This window comes from Lepisosteus oculatus, chromosome 19 (genome assembly GCF_040954835.1).
Source record: "Lepisosteus oculatus isolate fLepOcu1 chromosome 19, fLepOcu1.hap2, whole genome shotgun sequence".
Classification (NCBI taxonomy): domain Eukaryota; kingdom Metazoa; phylum Chordata; class Actinopteri; order Semionotiformes; family Lepisosteidae; genus Lepisosteus; species Lepisosteus oculatus.
The window spans coordinates 9609437-9625908 of record NC_090714.1 but is presented as its reverse complement, the minus strand read 5'-3'; the positions used below and the strand labels follow the sequence as shown (position 1 = coordinate 9625908).

General features: G+C 35.5%; 1 protein-coding gene across 3 annotated transcripts in view; it reads right to left on the bottom strand.

Moving 5' to 3' along the window:
* Positions 1 to 16472, bottom strand: part of sdk1a (sidekick cell adhesion molecule 1a) — a 464366-nt gene that overhangs the window by 256932 nt on the left and 190962 nt on the right. For all 3 annotated transcript variants that reach the window (XM_015360500.2, XM_006637238.3, XM_015360501.2), the window contains exons 4-5: positions 8813 to 8919; positions 8025 to 8172 (exon numbers count right to left, since the gene is read on the bottom strand). In XM_015360500.2, coding sequence (XP_015215986.2) covers positions 8025 to 8172; positions 8813 to 8919 — 255 coding nt within the window. The remainder of the gene's footprint in view (positions 1 to 8024; positions 8173 to 8812; positions 8920 to 16472) is intronic.

The following is a 16472-nucleotide window of genomic DNA, read 5'->3' as shown; positions in this document are numbered from 1 at the left end:
AAGTATATTGAAAATTAAAAACATCTGTTAGATTCATTGCATTGTAGCCTTGAATATTTCAATGTATTGTAGAGGTTTTGTATGACTGCTTATGTTGTGTTTTCAAAAATGCTATTTCTTTGCTTACTCTTGGAAGATTCCATCCTGGCTAGAGCTCCAGATAACATTTTTAAAAGAGACAGTGAGTCACTGAAGCCAACTTTGAGCACTTCCAAGATATATGAATGCTATCACCTTCATATGCAGTACTTCATGAGAGGTTTGGTTGAAAGTAAACCGAACACACCTATAAATATCCTTATAAGGGGGGAAATATATTCCCGCATAAGCTAAAGGGTCATTATGAGTGTTTTTGGATTGTATATGATTCTAGGACTGCTCTAGTGACTAAATAAAATAAAGTAAATTGCTCTGCTGAATGAGGAGAACACAAAAGGTTGCTGATCTTATCCTGATCTGATTTGCAAAGGACAGAAGCTCAAGCCCAACAGAAATGAATACAATAAAATGTATTTTATAAATACATGCAATTCAACAAAATTAAGTTTTAATCCACAGTGAACAACTAAGTTGCATAGACTATGAATATAAGAGAGCTAACAAACAAGATGAACAAAAGGAAGCCATTTGTTTAATTGATTGTCTATAGTTAGTTATGCTACTGGTCCTTATTCACAGCAGTAATATGGGTACATCACAACATGATGAATCCTAACAAAGGAGTTTGCCAAGAGGAAGAAATCTGTAACCGACAACCCAGAAAATATAGAAAAGAATTCCATTAAGACATTTTTCATTCAAATTTTCTATATACAGTATATACCAAATACGTAATCTGTGTTCAGATGATGATGATAAAATTATAAAAATTATTATTTGGAGTTATGAAGCACTCATCCCAAACAATCTCAAAGCATTTCACGTATATTATCACCCATTATTGAAGCACAGAACCCTCCTGGGCACCATGCAGCAGCTGCATGGCTGATCAGGCAGAGACAGGAGAAATTGCTTTACTGAAGGAATCAAAGGGGAACTTTAGGTAAACATTCTAGAATTGTGCCAGGGTTAACACTTATAAACTCTTGTAAACAGCACCATTTGATCTTTAATGATAAAGAAGTTAGGACCTCTGTTTAATGTTTCACCCAGAGGGCACCACCTACATCAAATTTCCCCTGAATAACCATAGCGTAACAATGGGAAAGGAAGAATGGCACAAACTGGTAAACCAACATTGACACTGAGCTGCAACCTAATAATAAAGGTCTCCCACATTCCAAAACGTTTTAGGTCAAGTCCTTTTTAGCTTCTGAAACTGCAGGTACTTTCAGGCTATGTTGATCTAAGTTGATGATGGTGCTATCAATATGATCACTTAAGTTAATAGTCACTCCAACCACAAAAGTGAAGCTTATCATAAGTGATTTTACTGTAAACGAAAACTGTGTTAACCGAACAGCAAGGAGCAGAAGTGGGAACCGCATACTGTACAGGAACATTCTGTAACTATGCAAATAACCCTGCTGCCATTTCATACAATCTGTTATTTTACGGTACATTAAGAGACCAAAGGGCCAATTCAATTAACTAGGGAAAGGCAATTTGGGATCATTCAAGTTCAAGAAATAATCAGAGAAAATGTGGTGTTTTTTATTTAGCTCTTTCATCATAGATATTATAATAACATCAAAATAATATGCACACAATTGCTCTTTTAAGTTGAATTAAAATTTTCTTAAACAGATTTTTTTTTTCTCCACAGCTCAGTGTTAATGGACCTAGATGAGGTGTGTCAGCAGTTTAGGTATTATACAAAGCTAAAATTAGGAGGAACAAAAACACGTTTGTGGGCATTCAGCTTCCAATTACTACATGACCAGCTGTCATGCAAGATTAAGTTTGACTAGTTGGAAGACAGCGTTTTAATAACCTGTAAGTTTGAAGGTCATAAGAAATGTATATAAAGCAATTCAAGTATGCTATTTAAAAATATTGGATACACAATTCGTAGACTACACTTTGTTTCTCTTGCCTGATTAGAAAAAGGCTTAAAAGCTATAGTATACAACTAGTGATGATCATATATAAATAATTCTAGAAAAGAAAGCCTGCATTGAACAGCACGCACTGAACTGAGAAAGATAAATTAAAACCACTTTAATTTTGCATACAAGGTACCTGAAGCCCCCGTGAACGCAGATACAGACAGCACCTTCTTGGAAAAGTTTCACAGAAAGTTTTTTTTCAGCACTTTAGTTGCTTTACAGCCAATAAATTGTGACACCCTATGAATCATTTTTCTTCTTTTGACAAACACCTTTTTAACGTGAGGAAAAGTTAATTAGATTCTGCAAACCAGATGGCACAACTTATCAGCACAGATCTATATGAAAAAAAATCTCTGTGGTGTTTTCTACTGTTTTCTCATGTATTTTTTCTCTGAATAATTGCTGCTGTACAAAACTGCCCAAAGCAGCAGCAAGCAAGCAAATGCGACAAAACACATTCTAAGCAATATCAAATCCAAGTTTCAGTGTCACTGCTCTGAGTTCATTAAACATACACAGCTATTAACAATGGTTTAATTAAAATACAAGAGTGGAGATTTTTGGCAAGTATTTCTTAATCAGGGAAAAGTATGTAATTATGTCTGGGAATGATGGTTCCTATTAAGTGTAACTATTGCTATTTCAATTAATCTAGTGTTGCTTTGGACATTGCTATGTCTGTTTCATCTTGGGTTTCTTACACATTACTGATCACTGCATTGTCACAAATTAATTACACTAATCACCAGCTACCCAAAAGTCACTCCCTGATTTATAACTGCTTCCTGTTCACACCAGAAGCTGACAGTAAACTTAAATATGGTCCTCTTCACAGCATATAGTTTATGTGCTATATACTCAAGGGGGGTTTTATTTAATGCATTCACCTCAAAAGTTAGGAAATGGAAGGCTAAAAAGCAGTGGCTCAAAGAGTTAAATAACTCATTTAGAAAGTTTATTTTAAAATAAAACATTTTAAACAATGATAAAAAACAGGGACCTGTTAAAGAGGATTAGTATTTTGGAAAGACAGAGAAACAAATATAGAAATGGAGGCTAAAACAAATGTCAAAGGATGCCAACAAAACAATAGTAAAGGATGAAGTAAAGTATCTCAGAAATAAAAATGAGAAAAATTCAGATGATAAAATGGAAATTGCTGATATATTAAATATTTCACTCAGGTGTTTACCATAGAAGATATAGAAAGATGTATATAAAATAATATTAACATAGAAGTCTGCCAGTGTTACAGGTATTAGAAACCTAAAATATATTTTTACATGTAAGGTTATGAGAATGATAATTAGGCCAAAATTAAAGAATCATCTGTATGGCTATACAAATTTAAGAAACAAACAGGGCTTGAATATGATACAGATGGATTTTTAGAATTTTTTTGTTAAAGTTCCTCTTTAAAGATTGATTCTACAATTTCGGGAAGTAATCATGTTAGGTAATGCACATTTTTAAATAGAGAACTGAGTAATGCACAGAAAACTCTGTTTGGACCACTGCTTTTCTTAATTTATACCAGTTATCTAGATTCTGGACAGTTAAACTAGAGAAGTTCACAGATGATACAAAAAAAGAAGGATTAGCATAAACTGTAGATGCTATGAAGGAAATTCAAAAAGACCTGAAGAAGATCCAAAAACCAGGCAAATATCTTGCAGAAGGCATTAGATGGACTACAGATAAGTCCACCTATGGTAACTTAGTACTGGTGGAACAAAGGCATTGGTGACTTGATAAGTTGAACAAAGTGGATTTTTTCTGTTTCTTTCTTGATTTTCAACAGGACTGATATTCAACTTGCTCACTAATGACATGATTATATTGTATGTATATTCATAATTCAAAGTTATTTTATTGCATTAAGGTTTTAACAATCAATTTACCAAAATAATTGTTCTGAGAGCACACATGCACAGAGTGATATATTTTGATTTTCAGTGTTTTAAAATGAACATATGTAATTGTGAAACATTTTTTCAGTTTGTCTATAAATCTTTAACATTGCAAGATTTTTTGCAGCCTTTGATGTGAAACCACAAATTCATTTTTCCACTTTCTGTACTTTCTAAAATCTATTTAGTTTAGACAAGATGTTAGCAATAAGGAAGAACACTGTGCAGAATAATTTCCCCTTATGCAACCTGCAGTGCTGAGAAATTAGAAAAGAAAATTCTAGGATTATAGAAATCTCTCCAAAGGTCATCAATTGATGCCTTCGTGACATAGGGTCTTAACCTTTTTAAATCAGGAAATTGTGATGCCCACTGACAATTTTATGCAAATAAACTGCCATACTGAATTAATTCATAATTAAAAGCCACACTTTACATAACTTTAAATAATCATCATTCTCTCAGGGTTTATTGACATTTAGATTAATTGAAATCTCTTGTATATAAAGCAGTTTAATGATTACCACAAAGGGACATATCCATATAAAACTGTTGTACTTTGGAAAAAGGGCAATTTAATTACAAAGAATCAGAGCCCTCACAATAAAGCCAACCAAATGCCACTTCAAAAATAACAAACAGGAGAAAAGCATATGCTGATGAGTACTGCAAGGTCTTTGTAAAGATTTGCTGCTGATTAGAAGAAGATGCATAAAATATAGTATAAGATACTGTACGTAATTTAAACAGAAAATTCTATATAGCACTCTGCCTTATTTCAACCACTGCCATCATCAGTGCACAAAATGTCTAATCAGGAAGACCACAAAAATCCTTGCCAAAAGGCACTTGTCTTGGTATCTAGATTTTCACAAATCAACCTATTCTAATTCAACAGAAAAGAAAATCAACCTAATTCACTGAAATATGCCCACATTACTTTTAAACAAAACAAATAACGGGTTAACTAGAAGAGACCTATGAACTAAGTAGATCATTTAAGTAAAATTATAAATACATTCCCTTTAAGAACACACTGTAGAATAAAGTGTATAGTTAATGACTCACCCTCAGTCTGCCTCAAAATGCTAAATGGCAAAAATGCCAACTCGTAAAACAAAGTTCCAGAGCAGCTCACCATGAACTGCATCAAAGATATGTGTAAAAAATATTTTGCTGGATAAAAACTGTTATTCAGATAAAAATCCAACGTCAAATACAGTTTTTATTAAAAAGTGGGCAAAACAGCTCATGCATAATTTTTTTAAACTAAGACTGCTATTAATTAAAATTGGTACGTTGCACCTTAATTTGCATTCAGGAGAGTGACACAGGTGTAGCACTGCATTGACAGCTAGGTATTTGCAGTTAACAGAGTGGTGTGACGGTGTTTTGGTTGCATTAAGAGTTGTGATCTTTATCGGATCAATAGCTTCATAAAGAACGCCATCATACTTTCCTCAAGAGACACATGGAGCCATCTGGTTTGCATCTGACTGGACACAGATTAATACAGCAAGGAAACGATAATGCACAACTCTCTCCCCGCCTACAGAGGTAGGCCAGCCTCAGTCTCACTGTATAGTTTTTTTAGCCAAACTATATGGCTAAAAAACTATCCAACAATCTAAGTATGTTCAACATAAAAGGGAAAAATAAAGGCACTTCATCACTATTTATTCTAAAACATGTGTGATGTTTTCCACAACAAATAGACAAAACATTTACTATACTCCAAAGGCCAAAGTCCACACACATAAGATATAACATGGAAATTGGATTTTATGACAAACAACAGCAGGGAAAGGGTTACAGCTGAGCCACATCTTTCTGCTCAGAAAATAAATTCAGAAATAATGTCTCCCTTACATTTACTGTACTTAAAAAATAATTAACTAAAGAATCTGTCATCAGAGTCCAATAGATTGATTTGTGCCCCTTCATGTTATTCTAAATAGCTATTGATCTCAGGCAGAGCAGTCCCTAACAATTAATCTAAGTGTCTGCAAGGGCTGTTAATTTCATCATCCTATATCACTTGTGAAGTATAACCTATTTTTCTAAATTCTTCCAGAGGGATTTTTCAGTCATTTGTTGCTGGTTTAACCAACTAAGGTGACTGCACTGCTCCTTTTTATGAACAAATAAGGATGTGACATACTCTCCAAAACTGCAATAATTGACTTCAAAATATTGTCAGATTTCTAAATCTTTAAATTTCTGTTCTGCCAACCTGAAAACACCCAGAGTGAACAAACCTTCAACTTTGCTAAGGTTACAAGATAGCAAAGTAAGCTCTGTGCAACACCACTAAGTGTAAATGTACTGTAGACAGTTTTAGAGAGGTAAGACCAGCAGTCTTAACTTACAAGGCCAGCACCACGTTCTCCTATATAACATTTCACCCCTGTGCTTTGAGCAAAAGTTTGCTTGAGTCTGGGGGCATATTAAATGACAGTGTTAGCCAGCTCATCTGGCATTTACTTATTGAGATGCTACTACAGCCACAAAGCTAGACATGTGCTACTTTAATTTGCGCTTGTGGGGCAAGACTTCTAACTCCCTAGAGGTAGTGCCTCAATAGAGATGAAAGAAAAGATTATTTGTCTAAATAATAATCACTAGATCATTTTTTTCCTGTACTACAAGCAGGTAAAGCAGTTACATTTACTAATATGAATTTTACACTGTGTTGCACTGACTTAACTATGCACATTCTGAAGTACTGCTAGAAATAGATGAAAAGGTATCCGTATACTGACGGAACCTGGCTTAAAAGAAATTTGAGACAGAATTATGCTCCTCATCCTCAAAATGTTTTTCAGATTTTGCTTTTGATTTTGCTTTTGTAATTACACCAGGATGGTACATGTTATGTTTAACATATGTGAGTCTTCACCACAAACCAGTTGAAAAATAAGTTTGTCTATAAATCTTTACTGCCAACAGCAGCTCTCTTTCAGGAATCTGCATGAGGGTCAATATTCAGGTCCAAAAAAGGCAGACAGGAGGAAAAAAACAGTGCACAGTTTGTATGACTATATATGGACTGTATTCATGTTACTTCTGTTTTGATTTTAGATGTATAGTAGTTGTGTTACTTTGATGAAAACTTATTTTAAAGAAACAACAGTAATATGTAGACATAAAAGAAAAATGCAGTGCCCCCTACAGAGCAGGTACCCCCCACAGGCTTCTCAACCCAAACATCTAATTCATTCATACCCTGAATCATGACAGCAAGTCATATAACACTCCTAATTTCCTAAGGTTGTCAGAAAAGATATTTGACTCTTGCACTTGCAAGATGAGCACACTCCAATTAAAGTTGGAAAATACTTCTAAACCTGAACGTTTCTAATTTACTCCTGGTCACACAGTGGATTTTCAATTTCATCCGTGGAGCAAATATCAATCTATCCAAACCACCCAACCATCCAAAACTTTGTTCAGAAAAAAACTGTTAAATTGGGTCAAGATAAGGACTAGCTCTGATTTGCTCCCTCTTGGAATAGAAAGGCACTTTGCAATAATGGAGAATTAGACCTGCCTTGGCTGCTGCTGCTGTGTGGGTGAGCTGCTAATTAGACAAAGGGAATAAAAAACAACCATGCCAAGATTAAAGGATGCTTGGAAAAAAGCGTTAATTGCACTTTTCTGACAAGGCAGGGAAATCACATCGCATAAGATTGCCAATGCTGCCACCGAAATGTGCGTCTATGGTTGATGTGTTCTTTCATGTGAGGCTCACACAGGCCCATTTCCCCAACCTAACACTGAGCGACACAAAGCCCTTTCCAATTATTAGGCAGCGTAAGTAGATTCTCACCAATTAAAGGCAATTTCCTTCAAAGCACCTCTTATGCTCATGTTGTTAAAGCCCCATTCATAGGCTTCTGAAGCAATTACTCTATCATACAGCAAAACCAGTTGAGAGTCACAAGAAAAAAACACTAGACCCAACAGTATCATCCTAATGATTGGCTCCAATGTTCTTCAATGACAGCTCAAATGACTCCTCTAAGAAACAAACAGTATTAAAAGGTCTCAACACTGTACTCACATTCTGTTGCTGGGGATGATCTTATATCCATCCCTAAACCATGTCACCTGAGGCTGCGGATAGCTGCTGACCGCTGGGGAATTGAGCACTGCTGCTTTACCTTGTGGCACAGTCTTTCTCTGATCTCCCTCCACGAAGTTTCCCATATCTGGGGGGAAGAGACCATTTGTAAAAGTAATTGAGTGCTGCCACCTCTGTGATTCCGGATCATACTATGTGCAACATTTAGCAAAGCCTATATGGACAAAAGGAGGAAATGCTTTTGAGAGTACTAAAATAGATCCACATTGCTGAGGAGAACAAAAATCAAACTAAGCCATTTATCTATGACACAGTACAGACTTGTTTTCAAGTCGAACACAGTGGACTTCTGTGTGAAATTGTCTTTGGGATCCTGCTAAATGACATCATTAATTCAATGTGCAATTTAATCTAATAAATATATTGCTTTGCTAGAAAGGTGTTTTATACTTTGCAATTTCCAGTACATTGTACGTACTGAGGCAAAAATGTGCTTAATAAGAATAGAATAATTATTTGCAATGAGCAGGCTGCAAAGGAAGATAACTTAAGAAATAGCGTGAAATTACATTAAACATTTATAACAAAATGCATTCCTAAACATTACATCTAAATAAAATGTAGCTCTTTTATAGGGACATGGCATCTCTGACCGTTTGTGTGTACAGGTCAGAGGAGTGCAAAGAAAGAACCTTTTCCACATATCTCTTATGGAAAAACAAGCTGAATGCATCCTGCTACACATGATCACCTTTATTCACACTTACATGCTACTTGTACTTCTGCCTTCTTCTGCATCAGTGCACCCATCCTGTTTCTCACAACACACTGGTAAAACCCAGCATCGGATTGCAGTAGAGATGGAATGATGTATCTGGGGAAAAGCAGAGAGGAAAGCATGTCAGCGAAACACTTCCATCCTTAAGATGAACTCAACAAGAAACATTCAGGTCAGCTCAGCTCCAATCATTTAGATGATAAAGTTTTCTTTATTCAGAGTTAACTGCTCAACGGTACACTGCATACTGAGACTTTATTTTCTATACACACACATAATACAACTAAAAACATACTGTGGAATCAGACACTGACAATGTTTTACCTTTTGATTGAAGACAAATATTTTATAATACTTCTAATACTCCTGTAATACTCTTTAGCAGTAAAGCAAAGATCTACATGAACCATATTTCTACTAGTATAAGTCAAAACAGGTCTCTTGAACAGATCATTTAAAATGTTTTTTTTTATTTTCTGCAATTCTAGATTCATTCTATTTAAATACTAATCATACTGAAAATGATGCAAATACAATTGGATTGTATGAAAGATTTCCGTTCATCCAGGCATTCAGTCAACAGTTTTACCCTTCAAAAAACCTTGATTTGAAGAGCAAGCATCAGTGAGAGAGGTTGGCCTTTGTAGCTGCTGAGTATTAGAATACACAAACTATTAAATTGCAATTAGACTCCACAAGCAGATGATTCTAAGTTCATTATGGAGCTGGATCTCAGAATTCGGCCTAATATCATCTTCTGCTGATACTGGAGGAGCAGATGCAAAGTATTAAAACCCGCTGCAGATTCCAAATGGAAGTCCTGGCACATTGGAAAACTAATTGGAACTATTATCTAAAAGGCTTCATCAGTTAAAGCAATAAAGGTACAAAACTGGTCTTTTAAGTCCAATACTAACTTCAGAAGTGTACTGTATTAGCTGGGAAAGCACGTAACAGATGCAGCCATTCAAAATGCACGGTAAAACCCCATAATGTGCTGTTGTGCCAAACAAAGGGCATCAGCTGAGAGTTTGTGTGTGGAAAGTCGTCTTTATTTCACATGCATATGGGAGTCCTGCATTTGTACACAAGACTCCAAAGACAACGCTTACAGTGCTCTTTTATATAGTGAAACAAACAATACACACTCCCACATGACTCTCTGCTTACATTGTGGCTATATATGGTCATTCTAGAAAGCTAACCAGTACATATATTTTCTTTACTGCTGGCTTGCATGACAAGCAGCCCCTTCTGCTGAATAGATCATTTGTAACAGTAGAGGTAATTCACTGAGAACTATGCCAGCTATGGGTACTTACACGATGTGGCTATGTTATCTTTTGCGACCAGACATCCTAAGATGGAGTTAGTAAAATATAAGCAAAGAAATACATAGCCTACAAGATATAATACAAACTTTTAGCAAAACTTTTAGTTATTTCCCTGAGTCCCCCCTTTGATTCCCTCAGCGCGAATCTACAGTTTAGCGCATTATACCGCAGTACGTGATTGGATGGCCAAAATGTCTGACAGGCAGCACTCTTGGTCCATTGCTTGTTAGTGAAACGATTGCTTCATTTAATCTCTTTACTGTGCATGTTTAAATCTGCTAAAGGGAAATATCAGTAGCTGAGGATAAAAAGAAGAGGAGCAAAATGTGTCTGAAGGTCATAAGCAATATTCATTTAGGAATATAAACAAATTGTGTAAGCTGTATATGGCTGGTATTGGTAGTTAAAATAAAAAATACATTTTCCACTTTCTTCTTAAAAATGTAAGCATTAAAGTCTTTCATTCAGTTACTTACTGTGGTTATTTTGGAAACTTTTTACATGCTCCTTCTGTCTATATTAAGTTTATATACTTTGTAAAAAGTTATAATGTTTTAACCTTTTCTGCAAATACTTACGCTCGTTATCGCGATGCATACTTTTTAGAATTTGATTAACAGGGAATATAATATGGAATCACTTATCTAAAGATATTGATAATTATATTTATTTAAGGATCTAAATATATGTATTTATATAGCTGGTAGTATTACTGCAATCCACTTTCTTTGTAAACATATTTTATTTTTTATTTTTAATTTTAATCAATAAATAGTATTAAAATTCACACTGTGATAAACTGTTGCACTTCCACATCTTGTAAAAACATTAATTTGCAAGACTGTGTTCAAACATACGTTAAATCTGACTATCAAAAAGCCAGCATTCAATTTTTTCCTGTCTCTCCCTAGTCTCTCTCAATCGCTGCGATTTGGACACAGAATTGTTAAAAATGGGAACAGGTCAGGCAGGCAGAGGAAAGGGGAAGGGGTGAAACTGTTACCTGTCCTGGTTAAAGCGGTTAGAAAATAAGGGAAATTTACTTTTGTTAAATGTTCCAATTTTAATGCGATATGGAAGATATTATTAATAATAAATTACCTTGGACGGTCAGTAAACTGAAGATTTATAGAGGAGACACGTGTCTTTTCTTTCCAGCTTGGAATTAACTTTTACCTACTAGCATATTCCATTGCAGCCACTTTAATTTTCAGTAGCATGCTCTGTTGTCATTGTTGCTGTTTAACATAAGGCGACCAGCAATCAAATGTTCTGTTTTTTTAAACACTTGTTTTACAGCGAGTGCCATTTCGCAATGCGCGCTATAGAAACTTCAGGTTGTGCTGCATCCCCCTCTAAAAAGAGTGCAGTATTTTCACAGCCTCTGATATGGGAAAAAAAGACCAGCTGATCTGTCCTACATAACAGAAAGAGAACAGAATGTATGAAACATGTGTTGCGTTTATTAAATTCTTACTCCAGTTATTAATCCAATCTATTTTTACTCAAAATATAGCCAAAGGGATCACTGGAAAGATTCAATTCCAAGCTGAAAAGACAAGACTGAATGTGTCTTCTCTAACTCTTCAGTTAACAGTTCGTCCATGGTCATTCATAATAATATTGTAACAAATGGCAGGCATACAGATGGTACAAGCCGGTTGCAGCACGGTGACAGTACAGCTCTCTGCTCCCCTGCGCATAGCAGGGCTGCTGGCTGCTGGTGCTGAAGGAGGTCTTCTGTAGCTCAGCTGGGAAAACCTCTGTTGAGCAACACAGGAGACCAGGGTTTGAGCCCATGTGGCACAAGCCCAAGAATTAGTTACAATATTATTAATAATATATTCCGTATTGCATTTAAATTGGAATGTTTTTACAAATATAAGAAGAGGCGATACACAACGTGTAAATATAACCCTTTTCCCTCCTTTAACCTAAATCACTAAATCACAAAACCATCACTTATAATAATTCATCCAGACACTCACACTTACACCAACAACAAGCTATAATGGACTATATATATATATTCGGCTATGTAAGAAACAAAGTAATTCTCTGATCACGCTTTGAACCGCCTCACTACATTACAGTGCTCATTACCACTACAAGGACAATAGAAGTTTTTTTTAAAAGAAACGAATGTCAAAATGTTTCCCAAACGTCCACTTGTGATACTTTAGGTGCTTAGTTATACGATTCCATATTAATATAACTATCAAGTGATGTTAAATAACTACAACATTTATCTTTTTTAAACAACAACAAGTGGTGTTCTTATACTACATATTCTTAGAAAAGGATAAAACATTATAACTTTTTATGAAGTACAGAAGTAAAGGTTGTGTATTTTCGTCCAACAGAGTAATCTTGCTTTTAACAAATATACCAACTTTTTATTGTTAATTATCAACATGCTGTAATACACAGTTTAAAATTATTAAAAGTCTAAAGAGTATACAGCTTAAATTCTTAACTGGAAAAAGATTGTCCCTCAGCAGCGACTGGGATTCGAAACCGGGCGTTTTCTGGCAACAGCTCAGATGCTGTACATGGGACATTAAGCTTTATTAGCTCCACCTGGTGGTTTTACAAGGTGTTTCTGGATACTATTATCATATTTCAATTAACATGCGGTATGATATGGTATATTGCGCCACGCCCACCGCGTTTTAACGCAGTGTAACTCAAGCATTTTGAATGGCTGGATCTGTATTTCCTTTGGTACTCTGCAAAAACTCTTCAAAATTCTATTAATCTCTTGATCTTGTAACTACCTTTGTTAGTTTCTCTTCATATAAACAGCAGAGTGAGGATAATAATTTCATACAAAAATAATAAAAAAGAACTCTTACCCCGTTTTAAGAAACATTTATCCAAAACTACAATACAGGCTAAGAAGAGATATTGCATTGATTGCATGTTTTGTAGCTTTGTAGTTTTAACCAGACAATGCCACAATTAGGTGATCTTAGAAGGAAAGGCATTTTGCTTATATTTTTAAAGGAAATTTTAAATTATTATTTAGAAGAAATTCAAATATTGCCTTACTGGCTATTTTTTAAAATGAGCTATTTTTACATTTACATATACAGTATACAAAAATAGTGTTTCCAAACTCCAGCACCTCACCTTTGCATGGACCTATATATTCATCGCCCAAACACTGGCACCTAATCAAATATTTCAGTCACAAAGATGCCCAATCAGGATCCAATCAGAAAAAAACATTTTAAAGTGCATTAGGGAAGATTTCTTCAACCTTAACTAAGAACAGAGGAAACAAGTTCATACCACTCAAGAAGAAAATCACCACAGTCTTCAAAGAGATACTGTATCTAAATTTCATAGGGATCACCAAGATTGTTAAGATGGATATCACCAGGTAAAAATTTACTTATATATTACTTACAAAGTGTTTTATATGCATAGCAGAGCAAAACAAACTCTAAACAAAAGAAACTATCAACAAGCAATATAACATGTTCCATATTTTTTTTACTGCCACAGGGGATGTTTACCTCCCAAAAACCCACAGACTGTTGCACTTCTGAGACGTAAAGAAGAAGAACCTCAGATCAAGAAAAAAAAAGACAATCAATGACTGTTGAGAGAAACAGTTTGAAAATTTGTTCATTCAAGAAGCCACCATCAACAATTACTTAAAGAGGTTTTGAAAGCCATCACACAAATAAAGAACAGCAAAACAGCAGGAGGTGATAGATTTCCTAAAAGGGACTAAAACTAAACCTCCACTCCAAATTTGGAATTAATTTTCCCAAAAGATTTCAAGAATACCATGAATGTGACAATCTTCAAGAAGGGACAAATCCACCCATCCATTTTCTGTTTTACACAATACAGGGTTATGGGGGAGCCGAAGCCTATCTCGACAAACAACAGGTGCTAGGCAGGACAGACCCTGGAGAGGATGCAAGTCCATCACAGGGCACACACGAACACACACACACTCATTCATACCATGGTCAAACCTCCCAGAAGCCAATTAACCTACCATTGCGTCTTTGTTCTGTTGGAGGAAACCGAAGCAACCAGAGGAAACCCATGTGAACATGGGTAGAACATACAGTACAAACTCCAAGCAAATTTCACTGCAGACTCCAGTGTTGCAAGACAGTAATGTTAACCACTGTTTCACTGCTCCACCCAGGACAAAATCATTGCAAGATTATAATCTTATTATCTCCTAATGCCAGGAGCACCAACAATACCTAAAATAAGTCAGCATCCTTTCAATGCTTCATCATGATGCCCATGCACTAAAACTCAGTAATGGAAATATTAGTCCAGGCAGAAGTCTAACAAGGGTAAGTAATCGATTCAACTCCATTTTAAATATTTCTGAGTGCCATACTCTGTTTGATTACAGAAAGGTTCCCTGCTGGAATGCAACTGATTTACCAAATGCACTGTAAATCTTTAATCCAAACAACCTCCATTAGCAAGCTCCAAATGCACATGCCTTGGTACCACTGATCTGAATTCACATCAAGACTAGAGAATTTGGAGCACTTCCTACTCCTTGGGAGTTACTGTTCACAGAAGGCTGATATTGACATATCAACACTTCCGGCATTTTGTTTGAAATTTGAAAGCATGGCCTTTGATCGCCTGAGGAACTGGGTGTTTGAAGATTGTGACATCAAAACTGAAACCAAACTGATGGTCTTTTGTGCAACATAACTAGTTCTGTTTCAAATCCCATCTTCACAGTACATAATAATAAATGCAATACTGTATCTTTCGCAATGATTGGATGCTCTTCATGCACACACAACACTCTTCCTAGCTGTTTGAAAACACCAAGGAGCCTTTATTTGGAGCATTCAGAGCAATTCTAGGCTTTCTAAGTTTCAAAGCTGGATTCTCAGAGCATTCAATTTTTAAATGAGGAAAAACATAACAGCTTGCTACGGTGCTCATGGTACCACATGCCTAAGTGTGCATATACTGTACACATTGGCAAGATTTGACTATAGTTTTTTTGCTTAATAAATGCTGTAAGTATATATAAATATTTTAATTAAAACTACTGAACCTTGATAGCCTGATACTGTCAATATGGTTCTGGTTACTAATTTTATTACTACCTTGCTACTCTTCAAAATACAACTTGTGAACAGTCATAACCTAATTAATTATTATATTTTTTATTTCCATGCGGATGTTATAGTTTGCACTGTATATGCCTGCCACCTGACTGGGACACAGTGAGCCTGGGTCACGTTTTTATTAGGTTGTGTGAAGGTAGAGGTAGAGGTTTTAATGATGATCTGTATTTGCAAGGGTATTTTGAAACAGGAAATTAGCATACAACAAAGGAGCATAGGAGCAGGACACTGCATTTTTTAATATCAATAGCTCCCTATAGTCTTAAGGGGAGGGCTACAATAGTGCATTTTGGGGTTCTGCGTAATACTACAGTGCACCTCTGCTCCTACATGGCTACATTTTCCATTTTCCTTGTGTTTAGTCTGCCTAGATTTGTGGACAAGAATGGCATTTATTCATAGACCTATGCACCAACAGCATTTGTGTCATCACACGTCCTTACTGCTGCAGACAAGCTACAGTGTTAAAGTCTCCAGTCACACATTGAGTTATGTTGACATGCATAACTTTGCTAAACTAGCAGAAAGCCTCATTATTGCTTTCTGCTACTGATAAAAGAATGTATATTATATGCAGACAGAAGCCAGCAATGTGAGCAAGTAAGGTTGCAGAAATTAAATAAAAAGGGATGTGGGAAAAGTCACACAAGCCTAGCACAGTGTTATTTAAAAATATTGCAGAAAATAAAGCACATTTACAGCACCAGGAGAAAAGAGTATGCCAAATATCATGTGATTAAGTATGCAGAGTATTTTATATTTATGGCGTTATTAAAAATTCCATGCAATAATTCAATAATATTTCATGCATATCAAGTCCCAAACTATAAAGGGCAATCTATGGAATCAAAAACAACTTTAGAATAAACACCCTTGTGGACAGTAACTTGTTTCTCTTGTAATTTGCATACATCATGCAGTATGATAATCTCATTTGCTGCATAATATCCAGAATGTTACAGTGAAAATTGGCCTCTACCCTCTACCCTTAATGCCAAGTGAACCATGTGGTGCTCTAACACATATAAAGGACACTTGTGTTTTCCTGCAGTTCAAGATTCATTTCAAATATTCAGTTTAAATTCACTTTTGCAAAGCAAATGCAAGTCATTTCTGGTAAAACTTAGTGTACCTGAATGGAGACTACACAGCTGCATTATTGCACAAATTTGCCTGTGTAAGG